The 26,254-nt window shown below is 42.8% G+C and overlaps 2 protein-coding genes across 3 annotated transcripts; both read left to right on the forward strand.

Moving 5' to 3' along the window:
- Positions 1–4,401: 4,401 nt before the first annotated feature.
- map1lc3c (microtubule-associated protein 1 light chain 3 gamma) lies at positions 4,402–5,573 on the forward strand. Its single transcript, XM_028016992.1, has 4 exons — positions 4,402–4,539; positions 4,616–4,671; positions 4,743–4,849; positions 5,301–5,573. The coding sequence occupies exons 1-4, from the start codon at positions 4,479–4,481 to the stop codon at positions 5,461–5,463; spliced, it is 387 nt and encodes a 128-aa protein (XP_027872793.1). The 5' UTR covers positions 4,402–4,478; the 3' UTR covers positions 5,464–5,573.
- Positions 5,574–9,437: 3,864 nt separating this feature from the next.
- On the forward strand, positions 9,438–26,165 carry LOC114144306 (CD209 antigen-like protein E). 2 transcript variants are annotated; one of them, XM_028016989.1, is made up of 9 exons: positions 9,438–9,521; positions 10,471–10,549; positions 11,899–12,029; positions 12,351–12,441; positions 16,560–16,649; positions 18,329–18,535; positions 21,851–22,097; positions 25,683–25,824; positions 25,936–26,165. In XM_028016989.1, the coding sequence occupies exons 4-9, from the start codon at positions 12,360–12,362 to the stop codon at positions 25,939–25,941; spliced, it is 774 nt and encodes a 257-aa protein (XP_027872790.1). In that variant the 5' UTR covers positions 9,438–9,521; positions 10,471–10,549; positions 11,899–12,029; positions 12,351–12,359; the 3' UTR covers positions 25,942–26,165. The 2 variants fall into 2 exon arrangements, with proteins under 2 accessions (XP_027872790.1, XP_027872788.1); XM_028016987.1 differs by having other exon boundaries at positions 9,440–9,521; positions 12,345–12,441.
- Positions 26,166–26,254: the final 89 nt, after the last annotated feature.

Below are 26,254 nucleotides of genomic sequence, written 5' to 3' on the forward strand. Positions count from 1 at the left end.
AAAATCAGGAAGTCAGTCGATCTTTAAGCAACATGAGGAAAATTATCAACACATGAAAACTGACAGGGCCATAAATAGTGACTGGAAATATAAAATAATCTTTGAAGGATGAAAATAATAAACTTGAGGAAGATGGAGACCTGGAGACGATCCAACTGGATGAAGAGTTAGACCAGATATTTTAGTTTTATTTAACTTTTCATTTATCCCATTTAGATTAAAAACCTCCTTTTCAAAGGAGAAAAAATAAAACACCAGAACATGTCAGAAAAACCAGCGCAGAATCGCCTCCAGATGTAAAATCATAAACCAGATGAACACGAACGTTTCCTCACTGACTGTTAGGTGAAATGTGTATATTATCAAATATTTGTTGTTTCATTTATCCTAATAGTGTTGCTTATATGATGTTCTGTCCTATATGCCTTTATTGTTTTCTTTCCTTTCAGCATAAAGAAAGTTTCTGTGTTGTTGATGTACTTTGTCTCCTTGTTACAAGAGGGCCTCCCTGAAGAGAACCAGTGAGAACCAGTGAGAACCAATGAGAACCAGTGAGAACCAGTGAGAACCAGTGAGAACCAATGAGAACCAATGAGAACCAGTGAGAACCAGTGAGAACCAGTGAGAACCAATGAGAACCAGTGAGAACCAATGAGAACCAGTGAGAACCAGTGAGAACCAGTGAGAACCAATGAGAACCAGTGAGAACCAGTGAGAACCAGTGAGAACCAATGAGAACCAGTGAGAACCAGTGAGAACCAGTGAGAACCAGTGAGAACCAATGAGAACCAGTGAGAACCAGTGAGAACCAGTGAGAACCAATGAGAACCAGTGAGAACCAATGAGAACCAGTGAGAACCAGTGAGAACCAATGAGAACCAGTGAGAACCAGTGAGAACCAGTGAGAACCAATGAGAACCAGTGAGAACCAGTGAGAACCAGTGAGAACCAGTGAGAACCAATGAGAACCAGTGAGAACCAGTGAGAACCAGTGAGAACCAGTGAGAACCAATGAGAACCAGTGAGAACCAGTGAGAACCAATGAGAACCAGTGAGAACCAGTGAGAACCAATGAGAACCAGTGAGAACCAGTGAGAACCAGTGAGAACCAATGAGAACCAGTGAGAACCAATGAGAACCAGTGAGAACCAATGAGAACCAGTGAGAACCAGTGAGAATCAGTGAGAATCGGGCTCACAGGTTTATTACTCAGCAGAACTTCTTCTTCCTTTGAGCTGTTAGCTGTAGAATCGTCGCCTTGAAGATGTTCGACTTGTTCTGTTTTACTCTGTGTCTTAATGCAAGATAACGTGTTTAGTTAGTGATTGTCATTAGCGCTGCAACTACGTAATGAAGTGTTTTGTTCCCACCCCTTAGAGCTGCAGTGTTCTCTGTGACAGGGACTCTGAACGTAATAAAACGAGGAGCGGACAGACGTGTTTCAGAGCGGTTGGAGATTTGTGACTGGAAACACGTTTCTGTCCGTTCTCCTCGCGAGATCAAAAGAATCCAACTCTCTTGTCTTTTCTTTGTTGTTCAGTTTATCTTTAATAAGTGTCAAACCTGACACTGACGCTCTGCACATGATTTATCTCTGATGAAATGAAAGGAGAACCAGGAACACGAATCGATCCCAGATCCCAGATCCCAGAACTCCTTGCTGTCGGGATCCTGATGGTCCACAAACACCTGCCAGCTAAGAGCCAATCAGAGTCCTCGGATCGGACCGGTCCTCTCTCAGGCTTTTATTTTGAAGGTATATTCACTTATTTTCCGTCTGTAGCGACTTGACTCACCTGTGTGATGACGTCAAGCTCCTCATTCCCTTCAGGTGATTGGCTGCTGTAGGTGATCGGCGTAGTTTCTCCTCTTTCAGGAAAATATTACTTAATAATCTGAAATAATAAAATTACAATAGTGAAACACCGGAAGTCAGTGGTTAGAAGGCTGAGAATAAATAAATAAAGTATAAATAAATATGAGGAAAATAAAAGATGAATCAGGAATCACACATTTATGTAAAAATGTTTTTATGAAACAAACTGATAGCGGAAGTTCTATGTGTGACCTGATGGTGGCGCTGCTGTGTCTCAAAATCGATGATGATTATTGATCTGCAGCTGCTGGGAATGCAGCTCTGATCAAAACCACTTCTGATCGATAATCAGCAGAAAACTCAACGGTTCTGTTATCGGCTTCATCTGGACTCTGGTTTGGACTTTACCAGAGGTTCTGGTTTATCTGCGACCCACAGACCAGAACCGATCCGAACATCCGGTCCTGCACAACGGCGGTCAAACTGACGATGATGATGATAATAATGATGAAGAGGAGGAGGAGGAACTTTAATGTTCCTGATTTCCGCCTTTACAGGAAGTTCGCATTTTGAACGTTTTGAGTTAAAAGGAGGATTTATGGAAATGTTTTGTTGTTTTTTATGGCCTTTTATGATGCTATAATGTTTAAACTCTCTAAAATAAAATGATTTGGAGGGGCTTTTTAGAAAGCAGTATGTATCATAATTTAACTCTTCATCTCCTGTTAGAAAACCAAATTTGATTATATTAAAACTTAAATATAGAATAAATTTCTATATTTATTTTTTTATGATTTTTAAACAAATATTTTCTTCTCAGACCAGAGGAGCAGAAAACCGATGAATTTATTGTTACATTTTTGGTTCATAAAGTCACAACATTCATAGTTCATTTTAAAAAGTTCATTTTAGTTCCATTTTTATTTTTCACATGTAGCATCAGGCATTTTTTTTATTTTCTATAAATGCTGTATGTTTGTCCTTCACTTGATCTTTGTTATTAGCTCCACTTTATACCAAACTAACTGCCGGCTGCATAAAACAGATGGTTTTATGGGTAAAAATCACGTCTCTATTAGTCAAATAAACGGATAAATTGATTATTAGAACGTTTTAATGTGTATTTTTGCCATCTTGGAAATATGGTAAAGTTCACAGAGTGAACTGTCTGTCGCAAAAAATAAAGAATATAATCAGTTTTCAAAAGTATTGAAATAATTTTTGTTTCGCTGAACATGAGGGATTATATTGAATTTTCTGTATTCAACATCATCATAACAGAACATATTTCTCCATCAATGACTCAGAAATACCGTTACTGTACATTTAAAATAATCTGTTTTGTTGTAGTTTTTAGCAGCAGGATGCTAAACAGGGACCAGTCGGCCATTTTGGATGTGACGTTACGACCCAGGACCGTTCTGTCCCAACTCTGACCCCTGACCTCTGATGTGACTTTGACTAATCCACACGTCATAGGGGCGTAGGGCAAACTGAGCACCTGGACCGGGCCTGAGACCGGTTCTGGTTCTGAACAGCAGAATCTAATGGTTCTGGTTCTGGACTGATTTTAGTCCAATCAGGCTCACCAGCTCAGCCAATCAGAAACCAGAACCCGGAGGTGACATCATCAGTTTCAGCTGAGATCAGTTCAGCAGTGAACTGTGAACATGAACAGATCAGTTCAGTGAACTGTGATGGATAATAAAACTGAACCGGTTCTGGAACCTGATGAATGTGTTCCGGGCCGGTTCTGATCCAGTTTCAGCCTGGTGTTCTGGAAAACTTTTCCAGAGCTTCAGATGTTTCTGTCGGATCCGGTTCTGGACTTAGTGATGAAGATGAATGAATTATTAATTATGAATTATTAATAATAGTAATAATAATAAATTAAGATGCTTTTTACTTATTTTTCTTGATCTTAATTAGTTTTATTGCGTCTGCAGTTGATTTTAAATACTTTTTTAAAACCCTGGCTGAAATACTTTTTAAAATATGCAATTATTTGGTTCTATTAATTATTATATAATTTTATTTTTGTTTTATTAAAAACCGTCTGCTGTTTGTATTGAATATAAATCTCTGCTTATCTTATTCCACTTATTTTTTATTCTTTTCTGATTTTAGTTTGAACATTTTTAACAAAAAGCTTCTTATTATTTTATGTGTTTCCTCCTCGTCATCAGAACCAGAACCGAGTTTCCGGCTCTTTGGACTGAATATCGTTCCTCTTCTTCACTCTCGTCTTGTTCTGTTCAGTTCCATCATTTGTTAAAGACACAAATTGGTCCACATGTAAAACAAATCAATTAAATTACAAGTAAATAAAATAAAAATCACAAATTTAAGTCACAGGTTTACCAAAAGGCTAAGCTGCCGGAGGTTCCAGATATTCCAACTGTTGTGAAATTTTTCAGTCAGTGAATAAAAGCAAACAGGAAATGATGAAAAAGTTAAATTATAGTTTGCGATTTAATAAAGAAAAACTTCACAGTAATTATCGCCTTTAAACCTTGTCCAGCGGCCCCCCGGGGCCCCACCCGGCCCGGGGCCCCGCTGGCCGCTGACCGGCCCTGCGGTTCTCAGTCTGCGCTGATCAGCTGATGCGCCGCAGCCGCCAGTATTTAAACGCGGCTGCGCGGCGGTTCGGTCCAGACCCAGCATGCCTCCGCTCGATCGAACCGCGCAGCAGAACAAAACCTTCAAACAGCGCAAGAGCTTCGGTGAGTCTCAGAACCGGAACCGGGGATCCAGAACTCTGAAGGAAAAACTCACTCAGGTTCCGTTTTCTCTCCGCAGCTACCAGGAAGATGGAGGTGGAGGGGATCCGGTCCAAATTCCCCAACAAGATCCCGGTGAGTGTCCGGTTCGGCCGTGGTTCTGGAGCTGGTTCTGTTTGGACTCACCTGGTTTCCCTGAACTTCAGGTGATCATCGAGCGATACGAGAAGGAGAAAAACCTTCCGCCTCTGGACAAAACCAAGTTCCTGGTTCCGCACGAACTCACCATGACCCAGTTCATCACCATCATCAGGTAGGCGGAACCGGTTCTGGAACTGGTTCAGAAACTCAGCCGGTTCTGATGAAGCCTGGTTCTGATAATGTGGGGGTTCAGAGCTGAAGGGATCCGTCTAATTCCTGAAAATCACTCATTAGTCTGACTCCATGTCCACATGGTTCTGGTCCCTGGCCGGTTCTGGTTCTGGTCCCGGTCCCCGGCCGGTTCTGGTCCCGGTTCTGGTTCGGTCCTGCCAGCTCACACCGGTCATGTTCTGACCTCTGGATGACCTTTAACCTGCTCGGTCTCAGCTGTCTGCCGTCAATAAATCGATCCTCTGACCGGATCGGACCGCTCTGGTTCTGGGTCCAGTTCTGCTGCTGTCGGGTCGACTTGTTTCCTTCCAGAGTTCTGTTTACTACAGAACCGGGCCTGACCCAGGTCGGTTCTGTAGTGATGAAATCTGTTCTGAATGTTTCCCGTCCAGGAACCGGATGGCGCTGCTGCCCAGCCAGGCCTTCTACCTGCTGGTCAGCAGCAGCAGCCTGGCCAGCATGTCGCTCACCATGGCCCAGCTGTACCAGGACCACCAGGACGACGACGGCTTCCTCTACATGACCTACGCCTCCCAGGAGATGTTCGGACTTTGACTGGACCGCAGCTCTGCCGGGCTGAGCCTGCTGTAAATAGAAAATATTTTTATAGATGTTGACTGTAAAATGGTGTTTTAATGATCCAATAAATGTTGACTGTGAAAAGGTCCAGTCTGCTGGTTCTGACTTGGTTCTGCTGCAGGCCGCGAGGCGTTCAGGGTCTTCGGGGAGAAAGAGTGTTTGTGGATTTCAAACAGAAGCTGCAGAACTTTGATATTTAACCTGCAAAGATGTAAAATCAGAATTGAGCAGAGATCCGTTATGAATTATTAAAATGTTTAAGCTGCAGTTTCTCCATCCAGAGCTGCTGAGCGGGTTTTGGTACCAGGAGGTCCACTGAGCAGCTTAGAACTTAAACAGCCATGATTTGGCCTAAATGTTAAAAATAAAAATGACTTCAGCTGCTGCGCTCTGATTGGCTGATTCAGGTTCGGCACTACAACACCTGTACCTAATAAAGTGGCCAGGAACGGATTTAAAGTGACAGTTCTGCCCCCTGCTGGCAGAACTTGGGAACTGCAGATTGAGGAAAAAGTTCGGGTCAGAATTATTCATACCCCTGGTTGATGGATTTGATTCTTGTGGCGATAAAGATTTTAATTTTTTTCCAAAAATGGCTAAATTTCAAGTTTCACATTGAATCTTTTGGGAGATTCCTGTCTTTCCTGCACAAACAAACTTCTTGGCTGCAGTTAATGTAAAGGTTGACCCACCTGAGGTATGAATACTTGTGAGCTGAGCAGCAGACCTGAGGTTTGTCCAGGTCATCAGAGTCGAGTCTCCGTGTTTCTGCTGGCGGTTCGCAGCTCTGGCCTCAACGGGACGCAGAACTTCAGATTATCTGTAGGATTGAAGTTTGGACTCACTGCGGCTCCCAAAACCGACCAGCAGTTTGGACCCGGCAAACGGAGCCGCCGGCTGGTCCACTGGACACAAACCAGGTTTTATTTTTACTCTCGGGTCATTTGACTCGTTTCTGTCTGAGCAGAGAAGTGAGTTATGATTCGGCCTGGTTGTTGTTGGACTGAAATAAACGTGACGTAACATGAAGATTTCATGACTGTCAGTAACGACACTTTTAATACAAAGTTGACCATTTTAATGGACTTTTAATATAAGTTAATGAATCTGCATTAAAAGTGTCAGAACAAGAACAAGACGTTCAGAAAGCCTTCATGTGTCGCGTCAGTTTTATTCGTCCCTTCAGAATTTTTTTTTTATAATTATATTTATTGGTTTTCAATGTTTTGACAAATACAAGAACAAGAGAACAATCCAGCTCTTATAGTTACATACCTGTAAATATACATACATACACACCAAAGAGAAAAGAAGGAAGGGAAGAAGAGAAAACAATGAAAGACAAATGGTCGACACCAGAACATTTCAGGTCTTTACAATTCGGTCCTCAAATTACAAATCCTCTCCAGAGAAGCACAGAAGTTTCAAATCCTACATGAGAAATAAAAGGTTCCCAAACTTTATGAAAGTTATCTTCTTTATCGTGCAGTTTGCTCGTTAAATAGTCCAGAGATATATAGTCCAGTACTATATTTAGCCATTGTGATTTACTTGGAGCTTTGTCAGAAATCCAATTCAGTACCACAAAAAGTGAGCATTCTGTAGAGTTGATGCTGACATTTACCAGTAATGCCGGCGTCAGTTAAACCAAGTAGTAAATACAGAGGATTGAATTGTGTGCAAACAGAGAAAATTTTATCTAATTCACATTTTATTATATACCAAAAATGTTGAATTTCCCTGCAGGACCAGTAACAATGTGTAAGACCACCAATATCTGTTCTACATTTTAGACATAATGGCGAGAAGCTTGTATTGAACTTACTTCGCTGAGAAGGAGAAATGTTGGACGGTGTAAGATTTTCAATTGCATGGCCTTAACCCGACTGCAAATACTTAAAGACTTTGGGTTAGGGTTAGGGTTAGGCATTCTTCCAAGCCTCGTCCCGCCCCTCCTGATCTATTGCCCACTGCAATTCCCTTTCCCAGACTTCTTTTAAGTGTAATGTATTTGATAAGTGGAGCTCTTTCAGTAAATTGTAAAAGGTTTTAATTGAAGTTCTTACCATAGGGGAAAATAGCTGTTTTTCACACACCGAAATTGTTTGGTCTACATCGAGTGTGGTTTTTTCTGTATGAAATCTCTAATTTGTAGATAGCGAAAGAAATCCTGTCTCCCAATGTCATATTTATCCATTAGTTGCGAGAATGATAATAACGTAGCACCTTCCATCAAGTCAGAAAGTGTATGAATTCCCTTTATTGACCATATTTTAAAGCCAGACTCCATAGCGCCTGGTAGGAACACGGGATTATCACAGATAGGTGTAAGAGGTGATATAATTTGGGACCTGTCCTCAAGTTTTTGAACCATTTGCCATGCCCTCACAGTGTTAATAGTAATGGGGTTACTGCAGTACATTTTTATAATATTTTTTTTTTTCAAAAAAAGTAAATTTTTTAAAGGGAACCTGGACATAGAGCTTTCTATATGGAGCCACAGAGAGGCAGGACCCCCTGTCCAATCAGCAGCAGCACACATATGGGCACTGATCTGATACTTTCGTATGTCTGGGAGAGCGAGGCCTCCACCCGTGGCCGGGAGGCACAGTGTGGACATTTTTAAGCGTGGTTTCCTTCCTGCCCATATAAAAGAACTTAGCCACCCATTTAGAGCCTTAATTGTTTTACGGAGAAAAAGAACTGGAATCATTTGTATGGGATATAAAAGTCTGGGCAGGACATTCATTTTTAGGAGAGACACGCGGCCCAACCAAGAGAGAGGCAGTGTCCTCCATCTATCGAGGTCCAGCCGGATCCGTTCAAATAAGGGAGTGAAATTGGCCCTATACATTTTGTCGAATGAGGGGGTAATTTTTATTCCCAGGTATGAAAATCCTTCTGGGGACCAAGTGAAAGGAAAAGGAGCAGGTATAGATGGTTGGTGTTTTAATGTGCCTAGTGGCATAACCTCTGATTTGTTGTAATTGATTTTATAGCCCGAAAAATCCCCAAACCTGTTAATGGTCTCTATGAGATGTGGAATAGAGTCCTCAGGCTGAGACAGAAATATGAGCACATCGTCGGCATATAAAGTAATCTTGTGTTGTCTCTCTCCAATGGTCAGACCGCCTATCCCCCCATGGGTCCGCACCGCCTCCGCCAGAGGCTCCATAACTAGAGCAAAAAGCAGGGGGCGAAAGGGGGCAGCCTTGGCGCGTTCCCCGCCGCACCTGAAAATTTGGCGATCGTAAACCGTTAGTAATAACAGCTGAACAGGGCTCACTGTAAAGTATTCTGATCCAATTGACAAAATTTTCCCCCAAACCGAACTTTCTCAAAGTGTAGAAGAGATTTGACCACTCAACGCCATCAAATGCCTTTTCAGCGTCTAGGGAGACGACTAGACCAGGCATTGCACTTTGACTGAAGAACTGGATCACGTTGAGCAACCTACGCATGTTATTGAAGGAGCTACGTCCCTTAATGAAGCCAGTTTGATCTTCATTGATCCCTTCAGATTAAAGTTCTGCCACTTTACTGGGTCTGAAGGTTTGGCTGCATGTTGTGGTTTTTCTGTTTAAATGATTTTATCCAAAGCAAAGTCTGAATAACTAAAACTGCCCTCTGGGTCTGCTCTTCCTTTCTTCTCTCTCTGATTATGATTTATTATTTATGGTCTTTGGGCCAGTAGCTAGCTGTAGGATTTGTTAGTTAATCTGTTTTTGTTAATTCCCATCGTTTGGAGACGCTGTGCTGAGTGGAGTTCATTTCTTCCTGACTGGTTATCAGCTGGAGCCCCGACTTCTTCTTACCTAAAAGACTCTTGACTCAATTCATCATGTTGCTATAATAAATCATTAATCTGAATCGTTAGTGGTTGAGAAAAACATTGATGTGTTTGAGGTGATGCAGAGATCTTCATTTCATTTTAAACTGCTTGGTTGGTTTCAAACTTTCTTTCCTGACCTCCTCTCTCTTCACCCACCTTCAGGAAACCAGACAGTCTTCAAGCTCCCAGATCCAGAATCAATGTAAGAAAATCAATTCAGGCTTTCTGAGGCTCGCATGCAGACGAGTCCTAAAGTCAAGCTTCGAGTCTCTCTGTGTGATTTGAGTCCTAATCTGTCAGAAAGCAGAACCAGAATAAGACAAGTTAAGCTGGACAACAGAAAGAAAAGGAGGCAGAAAGATCCTGGAGGCAGGAAAGTCTTCAGTTTTAAAACACAAAGTCTGCTTTATAAAATGAAGTTGGGAATGGAAGTAAAGTTGTGGAGTGGGTTTGGTTCTGGTTGGTTACATGAAACCAGGACGGACTTCCTGAGGAAGCCGATGATCAGTAAAGCATCATCTTTTGGTTTCTTACGGAAAAACAACCAAACTGCATTCTGAGCTTCCTCTGAGTCTGGATCGGACCGGCAGGTTCAACCCGTCTGTAACTACAGAACTTCACCTCATCGGTGTCCGGGCTCCAGAACGTTCCTGTGTTCTGTTCTGTGAACGATGAATTGACCAGCAGATATTCCCTTCAGTACTGAGGAATGTTCAGAATCCACCCAAAACCGAAAACAGATTCAACTTTAAAGCTTTTAACTGTAAATTAATGCAATAACATAAACATTTTTAAAGTATAAAACAGGAAATGTAAATCAAGACAAACTTCCTGTTTGATGTTTAGATAAATATGATCATTTTCTCATTTCAAACAGTTTTAGGATTATTTTCTGTCACTTTGTATTGCAGGGTGAAAAAAGGCTCAATCTAAAGTGGTTCTGTTTAGGTTCTGGTTCTTTTCGTTTTAAGAGGTTGATGCAGGTCAGAATTAAAGAATGAACCCAAAATAAGAAAGCTTTCCAAACGACAGAAACAGGAAATGAAACCAGCAGAAAGTTCAAACCCTGAAAACTTGTTTTAACATGCAGAGTCTGGAAGCTGATCACATGATCAGCAGCTGAACTTTTTCTGTCTTTAACTCGTTTCCAGCTCCCAGCAGAAACACATCAGATCTCAGTGGAACATGAAGAACCTGCAGCAAAGAGCCGAGATTTAAAGAAGAATCCAGGTGAGTAAAACTATCCCACATCTGGACGCCTTCATCTGAAACATGGAGAGTTTTACTGTCCGTCCTGAAGATCAAACCTTCCCAGAGACGCTGGTTTCTGTCCCATCGAGGGGAGGAAGAGCTCCACACACACGCCACACACACTCCACACACACTCCACACACACTCCACACACACTCCACACACACTCCACACACACGCCACACACACTCCACACACACTCCACACACACTCCACACACACGCCACACACACTCCACACACACTCCACACACACTCCACACACACTCCACACACACTCCACACACACTCCACACACACTCCACACACACGCCACACACACTCCACACACACTCCACACACACTCCACACACACACGCCACACACACTCCACACACACTCCACACACACTCCACACACACTCCACACACACGCCACACACACTCCACACACACTCCACACACACTCCACACACACGCCACACACACTCCACACACACTCCACACACACTCCACACACACGCCACACACACTCCACACACACTCCACACACACTCCACACACACGCCACACACACTCCACACACACTCCACACACACGCCACACACACTCCACACACACTCCACACACACGCCACACACACTCCACACACACTCCACACACACGCCACACACACTCCACACACACTCCACACACACTCCACACACACGCCACCTCCAACCTGCAGCTCTACAGCTCTTCCCTGTCTGCCCTTTGACCTTCTCTGATCGGATGAATGGAGGTCCTGATAGGTCAGAGTTCAACAGCTGGACCGCTGTCCAGAGACTCGTCAGATTTGATTTGTGTAGCATCTTTCAGCAGAAAGACATTTCAAAGAGTTTTACGTCACAAAAACAGAATCAACAACTGGAACATTTAGTTAAATTCATCGTTAAATTCTTAATCAATTATGTTTCCAAAGCCACTAATAACATCTGGGTTTTTAATCTGGATTTAAAGGAACTCAGTGTTTCGGCTGTTTTGCACTTTTCTGGAAGTTTGTTCCAGATTGAGGAGAAAAATGCTTCTCTGGTCAGAACCGGAACCAGACCCTGAGAGGTCTGCAGGTTGATTGGTTCTGAGGCGCTCAGTGATTTATAAACCAGGAACCTTCAGCCTGAGCCTCAGTCAGAAGAAACAGGATTTACTTCACTGAGACAGAAAACGGCGACAGGTTAAATCCATTTTAATAACTGTATTAATGACTATTTGAGAATGAAGCTAATAAAGTCCTGAGGTCTGTTTTGATCCGATTGGTGACGTAAAACCAGGCTCAGCAGAACCCGCTACTGTAAATCATGTCATCTTGTAGTTTTAGACTCTGCAGAAAACTGGGGAGGAACCAAACGACACCAGAGCTTCCTCTTACCGTCTGCTGCAGAAGTTGGTGGTCAGCTGTCGGTCCGGTTCTGACCGTGGATCAACACCACATTTCACCCGTCTGTAAGTACAGAACTTTATGTTTGTCAGTTTTTACTAAAGACAGTTTTGATTCTCATCGATTCTCATTTCTCCTCATAAGAATTCACACAAAAGGATATTAGAAACTTTTATTCAACTTTAAAACAAAACTAAATGAGGAAGATGAATATTTAAAAAAATATAAAACAGGAAATATACATCAAGATAAGCCTCCTCATTTCCTGATTGTATGTTGTGTTTCCTGGTTGACGAAGGTTTTTATTAATACATTTTCTCAATTTAAATTGTTGTAAGCTGTTTATTTTTTCTTTCCTTTTTATTATGATTCTGCCAAAGAAACAGAAGCAGAAAATGAACATGGCGACATTTGAAGGCGACGATCAGATGGAATATGAAGAACCAGCAAAGAGTCGGGATTTAAAGAAGAATCCAGGTGAGTAAAATAATCCCACAGATTACCTGAAGTGTGCCTGTTATTGATAACTGCATTAAGGTTTATGGACAAACTTCACATTATGTTAAACCATACGTTCTGTGGTGTGTTTGTGTTTGAGCTGTTGGTACACATCAGTTAATAACCACATGCAAACATGAATATGATAGCAGCTAAAACGCTTCCTGTTCACGCTGACATCTTCACTCGATCTTCACTGAGAGACGTCAGGATTATTTTAGCAGCTAATCTGAGAGAAACTCAAAAACTGCCTCCAGTCTGCCATGATGGGAGCAGCAGCAGGAGTTTTGGGCCCCAGGACAAAAGTTAAATTGGCCCCTGGCGCAGCAGCTGGGTCTCAGACCTTGAAATGTAAAATACACAGAAACAACGAGGGTCAGAAAACTGGCAGCAAGAACAGCAGGCAGGACGGAATGAGGCTGGACTCTAGCAGGAGAAGAAGAACCTGAAATGATGGAGGAGATGCTGGTTCCACGCCCAGCAGGACGCCCTGCAGAAGAAACACACACACAGTAGCGGCTGGTGCTAAAAAAACTGAGGGGGGCGCACACAAACAAACAAATGAAAAACAAACAAAACAAATCTTAAAAAATAGCACTATTTGAACATGAATTTTGCCCTCCTTTCCTTCTGCCCTGCAAATTTCTCAATTACATTCTTGTTAAAGTCAGTCATCTCTGTGACTAGTCTTTTCTCCATTGACAACATGGCCAATGCATCCAGCCTGTCCTGAGTCATTGAGTTTCTCAGAAAAGTCTTGATTCTTTTCAGAGTTGAAAAGCACCTTTCAGCTATGCTAAGTTTCCCCCAAAAACTTAGCTTCATTGCATTGTCTAGGTGGCTGCGGCTGTTTTCGTGCCGTTTGCATTTTTCTGAAAGATGTTTTAAGTCTCTTACCCCAGTTGTTGTCCACATTTCCTCCGTGCCAGAACTTTGAAATAGCAAACACGGAAAGCAGTAAAATGCATTGCTTAATGCAAACGTAACCGTGAATCGACCTAACGAACTGCAGCTGCGCTAATGAGTCGAATCGGGGATTGTCCAATCACACAATGTTTTAAAAAAAATGAGCCAGTACTGACACTTTACCAGTAATGACACAACAAAATGGGTGTGTCCGGGACGCAGAGCGCTGCGCCCTGTGGAAAACCTTAAACAACCAATTAAAAGTCAGCCTCAGATCACCTGCTTGCCAAAAGTTGATGCGCCTACATACACACTCATTAGGACGGCGCCCTGCACATAGGAAGTGTGCACAATGTGAGCAATTAGAATTATGTATTTACTATTTTAATAAATTCTAACATGTCTATTGGACACACAGTATGAATAAATACATTTCTAAGTATTTTGCAGTTCAGAATAGAAATCATTTATTATCTAAACAATTTAAAGGGGGCGGCGCCCAAGCGCCCCCTACTGGCCAGCCGCCACTGCACACACACACACACACACACACACACACACACACACACACACACAGGTAGTGTAATCAATCAATCACCTAACCCGAGACCAAGACTTTTAGGGTCTGAGACCGAGTCCAGACCAAAACCAGCGCCGCGCTACATGAAAACAATAAAATGTGAAATATGATCAAAAATGTTAATCAAATTGATCTGAAAGAGCCACATTCCCATAAAAACACCTAGATATTAAATACTTAGAGCTGAAATAAATGTAACCAATATGATCTAGAAAGATAACGCCCTGGGCGTTTGCCCATATCGCTCATGTCAGAAAGCATTAAACAGCAGCTGAGGCGAAACCCTGACGGTAAACAACAAGCAAGAAGGAACCAAGCACAAGGCGCTCAGCATGACTGTGACCATGACAACCAGGTATGTGACCATGACAACCAGGTATGTGACCATGACAACCAGGTATGTGACCATGACAACCAGGCAGCTGTGATGTCGACCATCATGGCGGGGATCACAGCTGCTGATCCAACAGCAATCGAAGAGGGTCAGGGTTGTTCTGTCGTTCTTGTTTTATTTATTTGCTAATTAAATAAATATCAATGAATATAAATGAGGATATGCGTCCTGATCAGGTTTGTCAGATTAATAGCACCTTTAGAAAATAACCTTTTAGCAGCTATTAAACACACTACCAAATATAAATATGTTAAAACATAAGTAATCTAATTAATCTATATAAACTTTGTATTTTTCAGGTGATTCTGCTATAATCCTTTTTGTCCTGCTGACTCACAGATAGCAGATGAGACATGATGTGTTTTTAATATAACAAATATTAAAGATGCAAAACCTTTTTGTTGTGTCTGGTTGGAGGTTAGGGTTAGGGTTAGGGTTAGGGTTAGGGATAGGGATAGGGATAGGGATAGGGTACCCTATCAGCTGGTGAACAGATTTATTACTGGATTCTAGAAAATGTGGTTTAAAGCTGAGATTCTGATGTTTGGATGTAAAATATATATTCTCCCTGCTAATAAATCTAAAAGCAAATTTGTCTTTATAATGACCCATAATTTAATTTTACTTAATAGGAGTCATGATTTAAAATGTAATAAACTTTGACTCTTTATACTTTATGAAATATTTCATCCTATTTGATGGTTGATCTGAATATTTCCACGTTCTACGAACAAATGATGCAATTTATCCTGAGAAACACGGAGAAACGTTGATTGTATTATTATTTTCTCAGTCTGTCGGCTCAAAGGCACAGGCAGACTCGTTGCCATGGCAACCAGTAAACAACAGCCCCGGGGGCAGAGCTCAGATTATTTCAAGTGCATCAGGAATTAACACTAAAAAAAACACAAAAATATTTCCCACACAAAATAGTAAAACCACCAAACAGAACATTCTGTCTGATGCAGATTTATGTTTTTGAATTTCCATTTTGCATCAACAGGAAGTGATGCCTGAACTTCCTGTGGTTGATTAGCTGATTTAAACACTTCTGATTATCTGTCAGAAGTGATCAGCTCCACTAACCTGCTCTCCACTTTTTATTTAAAACTTTTTACCGACCTGTGAAATCGGATCCCTTTCTTATCTTGCTATCATGTTAATAATTCATCTCAAATCTTCTCAGATTATTTGCTTCCATTTTCCTGACCATCGATATTCGGACTCCATGTGGCTCATAGTGAGTCACATGACCTCCGACCCACTGGGTCACTGAGCGACTTGCTATTTATGTTTTACAAAGGAAGTTAAAAATCATTTCCTGGCTGTTGATGCTTTTTTGTTATTTTTTTATCATTTCCTTTATTTAAGCAGGTAAACCCAATGAGATCTGGATCTTATTTTCAAGAGGAACCTGGGCAGAAAGTCTGCGATACAGCAACCTGGTTACAAAATCAAACTAATAATACATAAGCACAAGTGTAAAACAATAGAAAACCATTTAAAATCAGTGACGCTGGTTAACAGAATCTCGTTTCTTGTTTTTAAGAAGAAATAAATCCAATGAAATCAGTTCTGATAACTTGAGTTCAGACTGGAGCTGATTCAGGCTGAAGGAGCCAAAACACCGACTGATCGCTTCCCCTCTTCAGTTCGAACACGTGGAAAATGCAAATGGAAAATATTATTAGAGTGTAAAGAATAGGAAATAACAGATCTATGTAAGAGAGCTAAAGTATGCTGGAGCCGAGCCGAGTAGAGATTTATAGATCAGGATCATCAGGTGATTATTTCTCCATAAAGGAGCCAATCAGCTTCTGCATAAACTCACAATGATGAGTAAAACGTCTGTTACTGGTTAGAAACCTTAAAGCTCAATGATACACAATATTCAGTGATTTAAGGTCGAAACATTTATATATAAAACTTCTCCATAATCCAGGAGAGGCAGGAAAGTTGCTGCTGCCAATTTACTTCTAGCTTTGAGAGAAACAAGATCACTTTAGATAATTAAACCTATTCTTCATTTTCAATGTTCGGAACAAATTTGCTACGGTCTTGAAATAAAATCCCGAGTCCGAGACGAAACCGAGACCATCAAAAAATGGCCTTGAGACCAAGACCGGTTCTACACCAGAATCAATAAAACCCTGAACATGTCATGTTTCTAATGTTTCTGGCCGTCACTTCCTGATAGTTTCTCTTTCCTTCTGGCAGGAGGAAAAGTTTTCTGTCTGCTTCTCCTGAGCTTCGGACTTCTCTGCATCCTCCAATCTGCCCTCAACATCTCACTGCGTCTGACTTCCTGTGAGTTCACTGCAGCTTCCTGTCTGCATGTCCTCCTGGTTACTGAAGACAAACTTTGACCAAAAACTACTCTGAGGTAGACACTGCTTTCAGGCTTTAACTAGACCAGCTTTCAGGCTTTAACTAGACCAGCTTTCAGGCTTTAACTAGACCAGCTTCCTCCCATTCTGCTGAATGAACTCTGGATCAGAGGGTTCAGAACTCGTCAGATAATCAGAAAACTTGGGTTTGATTCCAGCCACATGCTGATGTGCCTCTGGGCAAGGCACTAACCCCAGGCTGCCTACTGATCTGTGTGTCACTGTATAAATGTGTGTGTGAGCAGGACTAGAAAACCATTTAATGGGTTTGGTCCATTCCCAGTAAAACTGCAGATGGTTCTGTTGGGAACATTTGGACTTCAGCTGCCAGATCCAGCTGAGGTTTGGTGCTGTTGTGATGGAACCTGGTAGAACCCGAGTCAGATTTCTGCAGTTTGGAGCAGAGAAGCTCCCTGGCATCCAGCCTGTCCTGGCGGCTGCAGCTCGCTGCCCAAACTCCACTTCCTGTCTGCAGTCAATAGACCTCAAGTAAAAGAAACAGTAGAAAAGTTAAAGTACTTCCAGAAAGTACCAGATGTGCAGCAAACCACAGACCGTATATGCAACCAGTCAGGTCTTTAGTTACAGTATCAATTGATTGATTCAATTGAATCAATCAAACTGATTGATTGATTGATTGATTGATTGATTGATTGATTGATTGGTTACAGTAGGAGTTGTGTTTGCTGATGGCTGTTCGGATAAATGAGTTGCTCAGTTCTGCAGCCCATAGACAGAAACCTATGACTGAATGAACTCTTTCTTTCCAACCACCATGTTGGGATGAGGCCTGGTTCTGGACTGGTGGGTCTGGTTCTGGACTGGTGGGTCTGGTTCTGGACTGGTGGGTCTGGTTCTGGACTGGTGTGCTCCCATTGGCTGGCTCTCAGAGATGAGGCGGACTGACTGTGGGCTGTAGGGGCCACCCTGGGTTCTGCTCGGCCCTCCAGGGTCTGGATAAGAGATGTAGTGGTAAAGGAGCAGCTTCAGGTCATAAAGAAAGTAGAGTTTTCTGTCTGGGCCACAGAACGTCTGAACGGCCTTCTGGCTGGAGGAGCTCGGATCTTAACTCCCCCTGCTGGCCAGATGCCGCTGAAACACAACCAGTTACATCATCGAGGCCGAACTAGTTTGATTTGATCAAAAATCAAATCCGGCCTTAGACATGTCGGCTACCAGCGACTCTATGGAACAACTGAAACACCAAGACAGGATAGGTAAAAAAGCTTCTTCCACAGGTTGGCTGGACTCCCATAGGAATGAGGGAGGAGCTCAATATTTGGTGAAGGTATTTTATAAAAACGTATGAAAATAATTTTAAATAACTGGAATCTCTTTCTATATTTCTGTGTCTTTTCGCTTTGAGATGAGATTTGTTCTGTGACATAAAGTCCTGTTGTTTTCATGCTCTCCTCAACAGAGGAGCAGTTAAAAGGTGAAGCATGAAGGATTCATTACATCCAGACATTTCAGACACACGTTCATACTGTAACCATAACGATTCAGATTGTTGTCCAGATCTGAAGCTTAGTTGAAGCATCAGATTCACCGTTACAGATAAACGTCTGTAAGAATAAACTTACTTTGTACACACCACAGATTGTTCCCTTTACCCTGAGGACTGTGACAAAAACCTGACCGGACGCCACAGCCAGGACTCTGGCCCTGACCCCGCCGGGGAACCCGACCAGAACCCGACTTCACAACCTGCTGGGGAGGCGCTGAAAGCCCAGATCCAACAGGTGAAAGGGCTGTTATGTGTTTCTGGCAGCAAGGCAGGACAACTGGACGTGGATTTAAAAGCATGTGAGTAAGTGGGAACAAAATCCCTCAGGAATGACCTACCTGTCTACAAACATACAAGCAGGGACCGTTGTCATGGTTACTCCAACACCTGGCGGCAGTCTGCCAGCAGCCGTCTCTATTTCAGGCAAATTAGGTTGTATAAATGAAAGACATGTGCAGTTTTATCCATCTGAATGTTTTTGTGCTGATTCACACATGAGGCTCTGGACTCTGGTGGCTGATAATGTTCACTTTGGTTTGTTGAAGGGATAAATATTGTTGGCATTAATCTGTCCCACACAGACAGACAGACATGTAGCAGATAACACGTCTAGCTCGTTCTTATCAAAGTCCACCACTATGTGGCGCTGTGAAATGGCTCAATTTGATTGGTCCACGCCACAGGTCTTACCTTGGGTTGGTTGAAGGTGGGGTGTTATTTACAAAATGTGAAAAATGTTTCATCTGATCTTCAAACTTTAAAAACATTTTTAAAAATCCATCCAAATGAGCTCAAATGTTCAGATTTTCTCTTGAATTGTTCTTTCTTTACTCTATGTTCGTATTTCTCTCTTTTGTGTTAAACACAAACATCTGTATTTTCCAAAATCCCTTTCAAATCCAACTAAACTCTCACTAGTGGACCTCAGCAGCCATTCTTCATAGTTTGGTACGAATCTGAGCTTCCTTGATGAATAGCAGCAAATCAAACTAAGTGTTCTTAGTGTTTAATAGTTTCTGCATTTATACTTGATCAGAACAACAAGAAACACAAACAGCATAAAGGACAAGCATGCTTGGTTATTCTGTGTTTTAGCTTAAAGTAGCACATTTTGGCCTCAGTTAAAATGAACTGAAGGAATGAGACTCACAATGCCTGCGCAGTGTCCTGCTTGGCCACAAGGTGGAGCCAAATCCACGTAACCTGGGCCAGCACCATGTGTCAAAAAACCTCAATGTGTGTTTTCACAAATTTCAATAAACTTGAATGGCTTTCATGTACAGACACTTGATTGTGGCTCAACACCACGCCTTCACAATATATATTTTTAATTATCCTAAAATAATGCAGTTATGCTGGAATGCAGTTTTTCAATTCATTTACATAGAAAGAAATTCTTGCGTATGAAAGTACAGAGAGGAAGAAATCCAACAGGAAGTCTGTTTTTAGCCTGGCCAAGTCAAAAGCCACCCACTTCCTGCTGTCCCTTTGACGGCCAATATGAGCAAATAAAATAAAATAAAATAAAATAGAGCAACACACTCGGTAACCTGAGAGAACAGGTCTGAATCCTGGTCAAACTAAATATCTCATTTTATTTAATTACCCTTGTGATCTATAAAGTATTTTTGAATTTAAATTGACTGCCAACAGAGTCCTTTTCTTAGTTGTAAAGGATTGTAAGACATTAAAAATGTGATTATTGTCATAAGCTGAACAATGTTTCACATCCTTTAAGCGTTGTCTGACTTTTTCTACAAATTATTCCAGCTGTTGATGAACCATTGAAGCCACCGTATCCATATACAGTAATGTTTATTCACACACATTATGACTCAGGTACATGTAGTTCTGCCTACATTCATAATATTATAAAGACTCATAATTCTGGTTCTTTTCTCTACATTTGTTTGCAAGGGGAGGCAGGACAGGCGGCGGGGCGAGGAACTCATTATATAACTGTCATTATTTTTATTTTATATATGTTCCACAGTAATATCTTCTCTCGTTGTCTCGATGCCTCCTGATCGACACAGTGAATGCAAATACTTTGATTGTTTAGACCTGATTTTTAAACATAGGAACAATATGACATAAAATCTGCTTTTTGATCTTTTCGTCATGTTGTGTTGCTTTGATTCTTTCACCTTTGAGAAATCCTGTGTTGTCCATGGCAACCATTCAGCTGCTAAACACCTGGGTGGACCTAGCCCCGCCTTCAAGGAGCAGCTCCTCCCCCACCCAGCTCCTTCAGACTAGCCAGCAGCAATCAGCTGTCTATAGGAGCTACTTCTCAGAGCAACACTGGTAAAAATGTTAAAGGGTTAATAGAGGAGCCATGTTGGGATGACTTCCTGGAGGCGGAGCTTCAGACAGAACAGGAGCTACTAAACCCTCCTGTTATGTTCCGGGTCAAATTGACCCGTTTTAAAGTTGAAATAAAAAAAAAATAGTTTAAAGTATTTTTTTTGCATGAAACTTTTTCTATTTGACTTAATAGGTGCACTCTACATGTAAATTGAAATTTATTCATTTTACACATTTGTACCAACCCCTGCATCTACCTTTTACATAGATACTGTTTGGGTCAATTTGACCCGGCAGTCAAGTTAAAGTGCAACAAAAGATTAAAAAATGTCCAATTCTATATGTTTCCTTGCAGCTATGGGCCATATTTCACCACACACACACAAACACACCACACCACACACACACACACACACACACACCACACCACACACACACAAGCCCACTTTCTCACTATTCTCTTTACTTCACTAGGAAACTGCGAGAAAGCAGAAAGTGTTCACACAACTTTTGACGGGAATCTTTTCTGTTCCTGTGGACAAACTCCACCCACACTGAGTGACACTCAGCAGAAGTGGAGGGAAACATAAATACTCTCTGCATGACTCATTTATCTTGATTTTAATCAGCGGGTCAATTTGACCCTGAACAGTGTGTGTGTCTCAAGTTCAATTATAAAGATACACATTGAAAAAAATAAAATGTAATATAAAAATTTTTTCAAAAGACCAATTTCAAGGAAATTATTGTTTTTTGTGTTTAGGGTTTTTTTCAGTGGACATTAAAAATGTAAATTCCATTTTTATGTCCAAATGAGTAAATGAGCAGGTTGTCGTTATTGATCTATAATTTCTGAAAAATAAAAAACATCATTGCACAAATATTGATTGAAATGGTTAGTATTGGAGTTAATAATCAGATACAAAAATGTTTTGGAGGAATTTTTTGGTTTCTGACACTATAGCATGATTAAACACTCCCGGGTCAAAGTGACCCACGAACATTTTTGCTGTACCTCAGAAACAAACAGAACAAGAGTTTCTTAAAGAGACAGAGACCCAATTTCAAGGCGTTAAATCAGGAAGTTTCTTTTAGTCCTGTTGCTTCATGTCTGATGACCTCTGAGTTGTAGTCAGGCACCAGATTACTGAAAGCATGAAATAGAGCCCAGTTTCACTGAAATGTAATTTCTGATGGAGAGACAATCAGGAGATTCATATTAAAACCTGCAGCAGTTTGTTTATGTCTCCAGTCATTTCCATCATCAGATTGACCATCACTGGTTTTGGTTCTGTCTTTTCTTCCAGTGCCCAGTTCCTTCAAAGAACAGTTGGCTACATTTTGTCCAAGCATCTACTACTTTTCCTCTGCCAGGGAAACATGGGGTAAAAGCAGAAAAGATTGTCTGGAAAGAGGAGCAGACCTGGTGATCATCAACAGCAGAGAAGAGCAGAACTTCCTGAGTCGGTTCAAAGAGAGGCGTTGGATCGGACTGACTGACACTGAAAAGGAGGGAGAATGGAAATGGGTCGACGGGACTCGACTGGACACCAGGTCAGTGGTCAGAGGACCTGCAGGCCCAGATGGGAGAGATTACCGAGCTGAGAGGCTGACGACAGTCTGGTTTAAATATAACTCTTTTAAAGACTTCACCACATTTTTAAATGTTTAGGAAACAAAATAAAATCTGATCTTATTATTAAAACTTACCTCGAAGTTAATGAATATTGTAAGTTAATATATATTGACTTGTGAATATTAGTCATTAAGATTAGTTATTCATATTTTAACCTTAGTTCAATTTCATAGAGAGATCTCTAGCAATTTCAGTTTGGTTTATATATCTTTAATCACTTTATTAAAGCTATTTTGTACCTATTTATAAGCTTATTGTCATTCATTTGAACTGAATTGAAGAATATATTTCAGACATTCCACCAAGAGAAGAAACAACACAATAGAAATAGTATTTACATATTCCTAAGAGTAAATTCAACACCGTTATCTACCAAACACACGATTATTTACAAATTCATCACTTATTTATAGTTTAACATTTGTACCAAGTGTTTAAACAGATTTATTATTTCATTTCATTTCTTTCACAATTTTCACATCTGTGCTCCATCTATCCATCCATCCATCCATCCATCCATCCATCCATCCATCCATCCATCTTCTTCCCTTTATCCGGGGTCGGGTCGCGGGGGTAGCAGCTTCAGAAGGGAGGCCCAGACTTCCCTCTCCCCAGCCACTTCTTCCAGCTATTCCGGGGGAATCCCGAGGCGTTCCCAGGCCAGCCGAGAGACATCATCCCTCCAGCGTGTCCTGGGTCTTCCCCTCCTCCTGGTGGGACCTGAACTCCTCACCAGAGAGGCGTCCAGGAGGCATCCTGACCAGATGCCCCTCAACTGGCTCCTCTCGATGTGAAGGAGCAGCGGCTCTAATCTGAGTCCCTCCATGATGACTGAGCTTCTCTCTCTAAGGGAGAGCCCAGACACCCTGCAGAGAAAACACATTTTGGCCGCTTGTATCCTCGATCTCGTTCTTTTGGTCATGACCCAAAGCTCATGACCATAGATGAGGGTGGGAACGTAGATCGACCGGTAAATCGAGAGCTTCGCTTTTTGGCTCAGCTCTCTCTTCACCACGACGGACCGGTACAGCGCCCGCTTGACAGCAGACGCTGCGCCAATCCGCCTGTCGATCTCCCGCGCCCTTCTTCCCCCATTCGTGAACAAGATCCCGAGATACTTAAACTCCTCCACTTGGGGCAGGACAGCCCCCCTGACCCGGAGAAGGCACCCCTCTATGATTGGAGCACACCCTCCGGTCCCCCTTTTTGAACAGGGGGACCACCACCCCAGTCTGCCAATCCAGGGGAACTGCCCCCGATGTCCATGCGATATTGCAGAATCACGTCAACCAACACAACCCTACAACATCCAGGGCCTTAAGGAACTCCGGGCGGATCTCATCCACCCCCGGGGCCTTGCCACCGAGGAGCTTTTTAACCACCTCGGCGACCTCGCCCCCAGAGATTGGAGAGCCCAACCCAGAGTCCCCAGGCTCCGCTTCCTCAGTGGAAGGCATGTTGGTGGGATTGAGGAGGTCTTCGAAGTACTCTGCCCACCGGCCCACAACGTCCCGAGTAGAGGTCAGCAGCACACCATCCCCACTATAAACAGTGTTGGTGCCTTACTGCCGGATGGTGGACCAGAATCGCCTCGAAGCCGTGCAGAAGTCTTTCTCCATGGCCTCTCTGAACTCCTCCCACGTCTGAGTTTTTACTTCAGCAACCACCCGAGCCGCATGCCGCTTCGCCCGCCGGTACCCATCAGCTGCTTCCGGAGTCCCACAGGCCAAAAAGGCCCGATAGGACTCCTTCTTCAGCCTGACAGCATCCCTCACCGAAGGTGTCCACCAACGGGTTCGAGGGTTGCCGCCGCGACAGGCACCGACAACCTTGCGGCCACAGCTCCGATCGGCCGCCTCGACAATGGAGGAACAGAACACGGTCCACTCAGACTCCATGTCCCCCACCTCCCCCGGGACGTGTTCGAAGTTCTGCCGGAGATGGGAGTTAAAGCTCCGTCTCACAGGGGATTCCGCCAGACGTTCCCAGCAGACCCTCACAACACGTTTGGGCCGCCAGGCCTGACCGGCTTCCTCCCCCACCACTGGAGCCAACTCACCACCAGGTAGTGGTCAGTGGACAGCTCCGCACCTCTTCACCCGAGTGTCCAAGACATACGGCCGCAGATCCGATGAAACGATGACAAAGTCGATCATCGAACTGCGGCCTAGGGTGTCCTGGTGCCAAGTGTACATATGAGCACCCTTATGCCTGAACATGGTGTTCGTTATGGACAATCCATGGCGAGCACAGAAGTCCAACAACAGAACACCGCTCGAGTTCAGATCGGGGGTCCGTTCCTCCCAACCACGCCCCTCCAGGTCTCACTGTCGTTGCCCACGTGAGCGTTGAAGTCCCCCAGCAGAACAAGGGAGTCCCCCGGAGGAGCACTCTCCAAAAAGGAAGGAGAATCTGAACTGATGTTTGGAGCGTAAGCACAAACAAGAGTCAGAACTCGACCCCCCACCCGTAGGCGGAGGGATGTTACCCTCTCGTTCACTGGGGTAAACCCCAACGTACAGGCGCCGAGATGGGGAGCAACAAGTATGCCCACTCCTGCCCGACGTCTCTCTCCCTGGGCAACTCCAGAGTGGAAGTATGTCCAGCCCCTCTCAAGGAGACTGGTTCCAGAACCAGAGCCATGCGTCGAGGCGAGACCGACTATTTCTAGCCGGAACCTCTCGACCTCACGCACTAGCTCCGGCTCCTTCCCCACCAGAGAGGTGACATTCCACGTCCCAAGAGCTTCTGCAACCGGGGATTGGACCGCCAGGGTCCCCTCCCTCGGCCGCCACCCATCACACAGTGCACCCGACCCCTTTGGCCCCTCCCACGGGTGGTGGGCTCATGGGAGGGGGGGCCCATATTTCCTCTTCGGGCTGAGCCCGGCTGGGCTCCATGGGTAAAAGCCCGGCCACCAGGCCCCCCCTCCAGGCCTGGCTCCAGAGTGGGGCCCTGGTGACCCGCGTCCTGGCGAGGGAACACCAAGTCCAATGTTTCTATTCATTATTTTGGTGCTTCATTTAATTTACCTTATTCTGTAGAGCAACATTATGTTTTAAAGACACTATTTTGTATATTTTTTCAATTTTTAACTCAATATTTTTGTTTTATTTTCTCCTGTTTTTACCTGGTTAAAGAACTTTGTTGGGCTTTGTTTTGTATGTAAAAGGGTCAGCAAATAAAGACTAATTCATCAGCTAAGGTTGATTTTTATTTTTTAGATAAAATCTTAATCTTTGAAACAAAAATGAAACTTAAAGTGCACTGCAAAAACACAAAAGTATTTATTGTCTAGCTTCTACTGCAAATATCTTAGTTCACTTGAAATAAAACAAAACTAACTTACAAGTAACTTTTTGGCAAGAAATATGTGCTTATTTTGAGTAAATAATTTCTTAATATTGACAAAGACATCATATTTCAGCACAAAAGATATTTCCACTGAGCTGCAGTAGCCAGCTGTTTGTAAAGTAAATTTTTTTCTTGTTTTTTATTTGCAGTTACTGGAGTCAAGGTGAGCCAAACAGTCATGAAAATAGAGATGAAAACTGCGGCGAAATCCGATTTTTTGACGAGGAAAACAACTGGAATGATGTTCCCTGTGAAGTTCACAACTACTGGATCTGTGAAAGAAAGTTGCAGGTAAAAGATGGAACTGGATCCTGACACAGCAACAGGTGTTCTGGGTGAACATTCAGGATGTTTTCCTGCGTTGCCATTGGTAACCAGGTTGTTTCCTCCTCCTGTCATCAGGGATGAAGATGGAAAGCAGCAGGAAGGCTCCTGACCTCTGACCTCAGCAGGTAAAGGTCCACCAGGTGGCGCCAGTTGGATGATTCATACTTTGGGTCAGATCCCCACTGGGTCCAGAGCTGCAGCTCCTTGTTCTTCACGTCTGACTTCAGCTTTGCTTTGCTTTGAACTTTATTTTCTCTTAATCTTTCAAGTCAGAATGAAAAATAAACTTATTTCATCTCTCCTGAGTTTTTGTGAGACATATTGAATTTTTCCGTTTATTGAATCAGAAACGTCGCCATCATGAAGTCTGAATAGATTTTAGGACAATAATAAA

This window comes from Xiphophorus couchianus, chromosome 5 (assembly GCF_001444195.1).
Source record: "Xiphophorus couchianus chromosome 5, X_couchianus-1.0, whole genome shotgun sequence".
Classification (NCBI taxonomy): domain Eukaryota; kingdom Metazoa; phylum Chordata; class Actinopteri; order Cyprinodontiformes; family Poeciliidae; genus Xiphophorus; species Xiphophorus couchianus.